Raw genomic sequence first — 10000 nt, 5'->3', positions numbered from 1 at the left:
TCTTCTCCTCCCTGGGTAATCTGGACGTTGGCTCTTCTCTCGGAAACTCATCCACCCTTTGACGTTATTTTATTTATTCGTCATTTTTTACTACTTTTATTCATGTTATATTCATTAATGGTTTTGCTGGGTATTCGTGTGATCTGATTTTAACGTAGCAAAGCAATCTATCTATCAATCTATCAATTTATCTATCTATCTATCAAGTAATGGAATAGTTCAATTTAATCTTAGATTAGATTAAAAAAGTTTCGTCTCACATTAGTGTTTCGTACTTCGCATATATACAGACTGCAGTTAAAACAAACTACAAACCAAGTATTTAGTCAATAATATGCAATTAATTCAGTCAATTGAGCTTTCTATTCTCACAAAAATGGCTTTTATTAATTTACAAACACATATTGTATATCTTACTAACTATTAATGATGCTCATTCGATTTTCTGTTCGACCTGCAAAGCCATTCGCAAACTCTGATGCTGGGCTTTAAAATTGTCTACAACTGTGTATTTTGTTTACAGAATGTTTTCACATTCTGTAAACCCGTCCCCCCCCCCCCCCAACCGCCCTCCATACTCACCACCTGTCTCAGAATGTCGTCGGGCACGTTCCTCGGGTTCTTCCAGATGGCGTCCCCTCCCATACTCCCCATCCCCATCCCCCATCCCCATCCCTATCCCCCTCCCCCCTCCCATACTCCCCCACTCCCCGTCCCATCCCCATCCCCCTCATCCCCACCTCCTTCCCCATCCCCATCCCAATCCCTCTCCCCCCTCCCCCCTCCAATACTCCCCCATCCCTATCCCTATCCCCCTTCCCCTCCCCCCTCCCATATTCCCCCATCCCCCGTCCCCTACTCCCCCCCCCCCCACCACCCTCCATACTCACCACCTGTCTCAGGATGTCGTCGGGCACGTTCCTCGGGTTCTTGCAGATGGCGTAGACGGAGGAGGAAGAGGAATATCAGAAGACTGAAGATGAATCCTGAATGATGTATGGGGCGCACCGCCCGAGACACGTCAAGAGCAGCCTTCATGGTGGCTTGTGAGACGTGGCTTAGGTCCACCATGAGGCCGAGGCGGTTCATCTCTCGAACTACCGTCTGGAAAGGAAGGGGCTGGCTTAGGACCTGGTTTGGGTTTAGGGTTTGGTTCTTTGTCTTGTTTTGTTTGTTTTGGTTTGGTTTGATTGGATTGGTTTGTATCTTAGTGTTGTTTTTGTTTGTTTGTTTTATTTTTATTTTTTTTTGTTTTATGTTGTTTTGTTTGTTTAATGTTTTATCTTATGTTTTATCTTGATTTTTTTGGTCTCTTTATTTTTTCTATCTTATTTGTTTTCTTTGTGATTTTATCTTATATCTTATCGTGTGTTTTATTTCTTTTTTTATTCTATATTTCTGTTTCTTTTGTTTTATTGCTATCTTATTTATATTAATTGATTTATCACTTTTAGTTTTTTCTTCCTTTGTTTTAATTTTTAGCTCATTTGTTTTATGTTTCTACTAAAACAAATATTTGTTTTATATTTCTACTTGTTTGAAAATCAATTTAATATGTATAATTTCTCTTTGATTTATTTTAAGTTAATTATTATTAGTATGGTTGATTACGTTTATCTATTACTTTGTTGTTCGTCCACACCTTGCAGCGACGTCTGCAAGGTTTAGATTGTGGTTGATTCGGTTGATTTCGGCTGAGTATCATTACTCTGATGAATAGGTGTTGACTTTGGCCATTTGTTTATTGTTTTAATTTTGGTTGATTGGCCAAATATATCCATTTATTGTTGTTGGTTGCAAAGGTAGAGGTTTGCTGTGATTCTGTTATTGTTTTGGTTGTTTTGGGTTGATTTTCATTATTCTGGTTGAGTTGCTTTTGTCAGTGTTGTTGCTGTTGTTTTTGTTATCATTTTTATTTTGTTTTTTTGTTGTCATTTCTATCATCATAACTCTGGAACATCTATATTATCATCATAATTACTATATTTATCATTTCATTATCATCACCATCATCAAAATCTTCCATCTCTTCACCATCAACACCATCATCATCATGACCATCACCATCATCACCACCGTCACTATAATCATCATCACCATTACCATCATCACCACCCTCACCACTATCATCACCATCACATCACCACCATCACTATTATCATCATCACCACCATCACTATTACCTTCATCACCACAGTTACTATAATCATCATACCATTACCATCATCACCACTATCAGCACCATCACCACTATCACCACCATCACTATTACCATCATCACCAAAGTCACTATAATCATCATACCATTACCATCATCACCACTATCAGCACCATCACCACTATCACCACCATCACTATTACCATCATCACCAAAGTCACTATAATCATCATCACCATTACCATCACCCTCACCACTATCACCATCACCTCTATCATCACCATCACCTAACTATCACAACCACTTGCCACTCCTTGATTCACATTCATTATCCATAGGAATTTCATGTTATGTCATTATTATCTTTTTTTTTTTCTTTGGCTGACCAACGGACGAATAAAAGGAATTTCCGGTACGAACGGAATCCATAATGAAGTTTGCATGTATTTACATCTTAATCAAGGAAATTAGATTGTAATGACTTTAATTCGCATAATGTACGTATTTCGCCTTTTTTTTCGTTTTTTTTTTTTTTTTTTTTTTTTTTTTTTTTTTTTTTTGCTGTGTGTGTTATGAATTTCTTGATCTTTTGATGTTAAAAAAATGAAGAGGGTTATATGTGTTGTTAATGGGCTTATGATGTTGATGGATTATTAGGAATAATTATAGTGATAATGACGGGAAAAGGGATGAGGGATGGGGGGGGTGGGACCGGAGGAGGGGCCCCATGGCGCGGGGGGGATGAGATGATACGGTTGGATTATTAGACAAAAAAGGGTCGATGGAGATAGGAATAGAGAAAGAGGAGCAAATGGAGATAAAGGAGGAGGTCTTGTATATGGGGTTGGGAGGGGGGGGGGTTGGGGGGGGGGGGGGGGGAGGGGGGACGAAGAGAGTAATTGGAGGGAGGGAGGGAGGAAGAAAGAGAGATGGAGGGAGGGAGAAAGAGAGAGAGGGAGGGAGGATGAGAGAGAGGGAGGGAGAGGGTGAGGCAGAGAGAGAGAGGAAGGGAGGGAGGAAAAGAGAGAGAGAGAGAGGGAGAGGGAGGAAGAGAGAGGGAGAGAGGGAGGAAGAGAGAGAGGGAGGGAGGGAGGGAGGGAGAGAGAGAGAGAGGGGGAGGGAGAGAGAGAGAGAGAGAGAGGGAGTGATGCTGGGTAGAGAGTGTAGAGAGAGACGATGCGGAGAGAGAGAGAGGAGAGAGTAGAGAGATGCATGAGGAGGATGAGACGTGGGCGGAGAGTGGAGAGAGGTGTAGTGGCGGGCATATGACTGACGGGGTGGGGGGAGGCAGTGGTGGTAGAGAGAGACGAGAGAGGAGGAAGAGGTAGAATGAGTAAGAGAGTCGAGAGCAGAGAGAGAGAGAGAGAGAGAGGAGAGAGAGACGAGAGAGAGGAGAGAGAGTTCTACTGAGAAGAGAGAGGAGAGTGAGAGAATCAAGAAGTTGAGAGTGTCGCAGAGAGAGAGAAAGTGAGAGAGAGAGAAACAAAGAGAGTCTGAGAAGAGGTATAACTATTAATGAGGGAGGACATTAGATGAGAAGGTCAGAGAGAAACAGAGAGAGAATAGAGAGAGAAATGCAAGGTATGAGGAGATAGAGAGAGGAGAGGTGAATTGGAATGAGAGATAGACTAGCCCCACGAAGAGAGAACAGAAGAAGAGGAAAGAGGTGAGGAGAGAGAGAGAGACCAAGAGATAGATAGATAGATAGATGATAGAGAGAGAGAGAGAGTACAAGAGTCGAGAGAAAGAGGGAATGAGAGAGTAAAAGTGTAGAGTCTTCAGAGATAGGGAGAGAGGAGAGATCTATAAGATAGAATTAGATAGGAGAGGAGGGACGGAGAGAAGAGAGAGAGAGAGAGCTCTACCGAGAGAGAGCTGGAGAATTTTATATCTAGAGAGAAGAAGAGTGAGGAGTCTGGAGAGAGAGAGAGAGAGTAGAGAGAGAAAGATCTAGAGAGAGAGAGAGGAGAAAGAAAGAGAGAGAGAGAGAGAATCTAAAGAATAATAGAGTAGAGTCAGGGAATGTGAGACTAGAACAGATGAGAGAGAGAGAGAGAGAGAGAGAGAGGTAGAGAGAGGAGAGAGAGCTAAGAGAGAGAGAGAGAGCGATGATACGAGGATGAAAGCGAATCCTCTTTAAGAGAAAAGTGGAAGTCAAATTTCGAGGAACGATGGATTTTTTCTTCCCAACCCGTCCGATGCGTGAGGAAAAGCTCGTTCAACAAGTGAAGAGAAGGAAAATCGTGATTTTACATGAGAGAGCATGATATACGCTTGATTTTTCTCGTGATTTATCTTCTTCTTTTTTTATTCCTTTCTTGATTTTTTTAATTTTTTTTAAGTCGTTTTTTTCTGATGTGTTGGTACGATAAAGAGGTTACACGAGTGCCATATCTAGTTTGTCTATTCTACATACGCACACACAAGTACCCCCCATCCGCACACCGCATCAACACACAGACACACACACAAACATAAACACTCACACACACACAGGTCACACACGGACACAAACTCAATACTCGGGAGACAAACACACATACACACAGCCACACACATGAGGCATCGCGCAACACACATGTGGGGGAGCGAGGGGGATAGGCATATGACGCTGAGGCTCGCGGGCTGGGGTGACCGGGTGGGGCGCTGCTCGTCACCCTGGCCTAGCGTTGGGTCCCCCAGAGAAACCCCCCTACCCACTGCGGGGCCACCGGCCACCCACCGCATAGGGCCAACCTGCACACGAAGTCGGAGCACACACATTTGGTACACACATACACTATGGTGCCAAGGAACAGCAACCAGACTCCCTACTGTCTGCTTCCCCTAACCCACCTCTCTCTCCACCCACCATACCCACCCACTGTCGCCCCACCCGCAACAGTCAAGGCTGGTGGGGACACACACACACACACACAACACCACACAAATCCAAATACAAACATCCACCTATCCCCCTACCAGCCCAACCCCGCTCCCTAAACCACGACCACGCAGCGCGTACCAACCCCGCCGCCACCCCAACCACCACCAACCACCAAACCCCCCCCCCACAGTCCAAACACAACCTAGAAGGAACCAAACCCACAAGTCAAGGCAACCCCCCAAACCGACACTCGGGGGACTACTTACCACTCCTTACCAAACCTACCCACCCCCCCTACCCACCACCGCATCACCAACCCCTAACACTTGTGCCACCCACCCACCCGCACCCACACACACACACACACACACACAAACACAAATCCTGACACCTCGGGTATGCGACCCAGCTGAGGTCAGGTCAGCTTCTCGCGTGTTTTGCTTCAAGGAAAAGAATGTGGCCAAGTTGCTTGCATTGCTTGCGGTCGAGGACTCAATGCTGAAGGATGTGTGTGTGTGTGGGGGAGGGGAGGGGAGGGTGATGGGGGTGGGGATGGGGGGTGATGGGGTGGAGAGGACGAGAAGAATGGAGAAGGAAGAGGAGGATGAGGGATAATGAAAAAGAGAAGAGGAGGAGGTGAAGGAAGAGAGGTAGTGGTGGTGGAGGAGGAGATGGAGCAAGAGGTGGTGGTGGTGGAGGAGGAGGAGGAGGAAAAGGAGGTAAAGGAAGAGGATGATGATGATGAGGAAGCGGTGGGGAAGGAAGAGGAGGAGGAGGAGGAGGCGAAGGAGGAGGAGGCGGAGGAGGAGGAAGGAAATGTAGAGGAAGGGAAAATGATGAAGAAGAAAACAGTAAAGAAAACAGTAAACGGAAAAGGAATATCTGCGAAATAGAATATTTAAAGAATGTAGGAATAAGAAAGAGAGGAGAGCGAGAGAGAGAGAGAGAGAGAGAGAAGAGAGAGAGAGAGAGGAGAGAGAGAGGAGAGAGAGAGAGAGAGAGAGATGGATCGAGAGAGAGAGACGATGGATAGAGATAGATAGAAAGATAGAGATAGATAGAAAGAGAGAAAAAGAAGAAAGAATTGAAGGAGCTTCTCGATAGAGAGAGGCAGAGAGAAGGGAGAGAAGAGAGAGAGAGAGAGAGAGAGAGGGAGAGAGAGTGAGAGAGAGAAAGAAAAGGAGAGAGAGAGAGAGAATGAGAAAGAGGGAAGAAATGAGAGAGAGAGAAAGAGAGAGAGTGAGAGAGAGAGGGAGAGAAGGGAGAGAGAGAGAGAGAGAGTAGAGAGAAAAGAACGACGAAAGCGAGAGTAGAGATGAGAGCGAGCGAGAGAGAGAGAGAGAGAATTGAGGCGCAAGCGAGAGCAAGAAAGAGAGAAAGAGAAGTGAAGTGCGACCGAGAGCGAGAGAGAATTGAGGTGCGAGCGAGCGAGCGAGAGAGAGAGAAAGAGAGAGAAAGAGAAGAGTAGAGAGAGACTTGAAAGAGGAAGAGAGAGAGTGAGAAGAAAGAGTGCGAGCGAGAGAGGAAGGGAAGATGCAAGTCGTTGAATTGGGATGCTCAAGAAGGGCTATTAAGAGTGCACTGGGTGAGATAGCAAGAGTCGCTTGGAGTTGCTTGCGTGTGTTCTCTGGGGAGGAGGTGCAATGGGCGGAAGGGGCGCATGGGAAAGGCACTTTGTAGGTTGCAAGCAAGGGTTATGGGGAAAAGGGAGTATATGGAGGGAGGGAGGTGGAGGGAGGGAGATGTAGGGAAGAAGCAAGTAGGAAAGGGGGAAGTGGGCAAAGAAACATATATACATTTATATATATAATATTATATATTTAAATATATACTACAATATATATATATTTTATATATAATAGTATATATATATACTATATATATATATTTGTGTGTGTGTGTTGTGTCGGTGTGTTGTGGTGTGTGGGGTGTGGGTGTGTGTGTGTGTGTTGGTGTTGTATGTTGTAATGTGGTGTAGAGTGTGTATGTCGTGTGTATTTCTTATATAACATACAAAAACCATTATATATACATAAATATATATATATAGATATATATATATATTAATAGATATATATATTATATTATATATATAGTATATATATATACATATATATAGGTACTATATAGATATATATATATAGAGATATATATAATATATATATAATATGATATATATATATATAGTACGTATAGTTACACAATAAGAGGAGAGAGAGAAAGAGAGAAAGAGTCACTACAACACACAGAGAAAACAAAAAACGAAACAATGACTATTTGAAAATGCAACAAAGTTCACTACAAAGCAAGGCAAACAACAGCACACAACAAAGTAACATAACATTTCAGACAGTGAACGGCAGGTCTCATCCGCGCAGATGAAATATATTTGCTTCTTTCGGTGTAGAGGGAAGTAGGTCGAGATTATCTTTCTATTTAATGGAGAGGATTGAGTGGGAGGTAGGGGGGGGGTAGCCTGAGCAAGAGGGTAAAATAGTTGGTTATCCCAAAAAACAGTGTAAATGAAAGAGTAGGTATGAGAGGGAGAGAGTAGAATTTCTGATTTCATTTATTGTCCTTGATTCGTAGCTATGATGAAAAAAAAAATCCCCATTATTATTGATGCTTAAAGAATGTTGGCATTCAGACACACACTAACACAGCTACACACACAGCTATATATAGCAATATATATGATATATATATATACTATATATATATATAATATATATACTATATATATATATTATAGTATATATATATGTATGTATATATATGTACATATATATATATATATATATAATATATATATATATATCTATATATATATATATATATATATATATAGTTAACATACATACATATATATATATATATATATTATATATATATATATATATATATATATAATAATATATATATAATTTGCTATATATATTGTATGTTATGTTTTGGTATGTGTGTGTGTGTGTGTGTAAGGTGTATGTGTCGTGTGTGTTGTGGTGTGTGTGTGTGTGTGTATACATATAAAACATAAAACTTATATCCGTAAACATGATACCAATTCCTATGGCAATTAGCACCCTTTTCACCATTTCACCCCACAAATAAAATCCACAGGTATCGATCACAGATACAAAGGGCAGAAATACCAGGCTCTCGTACCCATTGAATGATGAAAAGCTGCCCTTTGTTCGAGCGATGTTATTTTTCTTTACATTAAGCCTCATGAAATGCAAATATTTGAATTTGGCCCTTAGCGCAGGCAGACCGCCCCCGCAGAGTGCTTGGAAGACGAACCCTGGCACGCCCAATTGATTATCGCAGCCTTAAGAACTTCGCGGGCGAAGGAGTCGTGGAGACCGTACTGGAGAGGGAGACGTATTGTACAGGGACAACACGGGCGCCGGGTGGCGCCGACCTGAGAAGGCTCTGTTAACTTTCCTTTTTATCTGGTAGTGGTTTAAGTATTAGTATACCTGAGAATTCCTCCCCTCCGCCCCCCCCCCCCCCCACGCCCCACCTCTTCCCCCTTCTCTCTTCTACTCTCTCCCTCCTTCTGCTACCCTCCCCCCCCCGCGACTTTCTTACACCTCCCGCATTTTTTGCTCCTTGCTTATATTATAAACCTCCTCCCGTCTCCTGTCTCCGGGGTGGTACCCCGCCCGGCCCTCCCTCCCTGCTCCATCCCCCTCTGCCCCCCCCCCCCCTTCGCTGTCGTCTCCCCCTCTCGTTATTACTCTCTCCTCCCCCCTCCCTCCCGTCTCCGCTTCGCCCCTCCCATTTCACCGCTCTCTTTCCTAGCCCCCCCACCCCCCGCCCGCGGGGTCTCTTACTCCTCACGTAATTACCGCGAGGCCTCCCCTTCTTCCGTCAGTCATATACCCCCACCCTCATCCCATCCTCCCGTCTCCATCCCCCCCTCCCCTTCCCGTCTCCATCCCCCCTCCCCCTACTCCAACCCCACCTCCTACTACCCAACTCTCCACCCCCTCTTCCCTTCCCGTCTCCACGCCCCCCTCCCTCCCTCTCTTGCAACCCCATTCTCCCCCTCCCCCTCCCCCTCCCCCCTCTCCCTTAGCCTCCCTTCGTGAATAATTGAGGAAAGTTCTTTTGTAACTATTTGCCGATGAAAAAGTAAAAGGATAAGAATCGCTTTCCTTCTGAGAATTACGAAAAGATGTAGTTAAAATGCCTCAGCTGATGTGGATGTGAAGGTTATTTTATTTTATTTTTATTTTTTGAAATCTTTGGAAAGAATCTAGGAATGTTAGGTATAGCGACATAGAATTCATGCACACCCACACATCCACACAAACAGACACACACGCACTCAAACAGACAGACAAACACAAACACACACACACACATACAACCAAGCAATCACACAAACACACACACACAGCCAAACAATCACACAAACACACACACACACACAGCCACACAAACACACACACACAGCCAAACAATCACACACACACACACACACACACACACACACACACACACACACACAGCCAAACAATCACACAAACAGACACAAACACAAAAACAAACACCTGTCGTCACACACTTAGAAGACCAAGAACATCATAGCACCGCAGTAGGAGTTTCTTAAAGAAGTGAATAAGGATTAATACTTACTTTACCGAACTGGGTAAGGCCACGTGGGGAATCTGGGTCCTCCAGATCAGTCTCGCGGGCGCGCGCGCTCTCAGCCCTGTGGGGAAGGAGGGAAGGCGAGAGGGGGGAGGGAGCAGCGGGGAGGGGAGGGGCTGGGGAGGGGGGAGGGGAGGGGAGGGGGAGAGGGGAGTTGAGAGGGGAGGTGAAGGGAGGGGGTAATGGAGCGGAAGGAGAGGGGAGACAAGTCCGCATTAGATGTAGTTTATTGATATTTTGGGCGTATGTAGTAGTGAGTTTGGATGAGGAGGGATATGAAATGGTTACAAAAATATTGATCTGATTGTAACTGTATA

General features: G+C 44.2%; 1 protein-coding gene across 1 annotated transcript in view; it reads right to left on the bottom strand.

Annotated features, from left to right (window-relative positions):
• Positions 1 to 433: 433 nt before the first annotated feature.
• LOC147466308 (dipeptidase 1-like) overlaps positions 434 to 10000 on the bottom strand; it is a gene marked incomplete at its 5' end in the record, with an annotated part of 26514 nt that continues 16947 nt past the window's right edge. The window contains 3 exons of the mRNA XM_086535673.1: positions 434 to 504; positions 891 to 1104; positions 9669 to 9744. Coding sequence (XP_086391799.1) covers positions 434 to 504; positions 891 to 1104; positions 9669 to 9744 — 361 coding nt within the window. The remainder of the gene's footprint in view (positions 505 to 890; positions 1105 to 9668; positions 9745 to 10000) is intronic.

Source organism: Penaeus japonicus, unplaced genomic scaffold (assembly GCF_977035675.1).
Source record: "Penaeus japonicus unplaced genomic scaffold, GWHDUDI00000001_assembly GWHDUDI00001922, whole genome shotgun sequence".
NCBI classification, from domain to species: Eukaryota; Metazoa; Arthropoda; class Malacostraca; order Decapoda; family Penaeidae; genus Penaeus; species Penaeus japonicus.
Note: the sequence above shows the minus strand (reverse complement) of the source record. Positions and strands in the feature narration are given on the sequence as shown.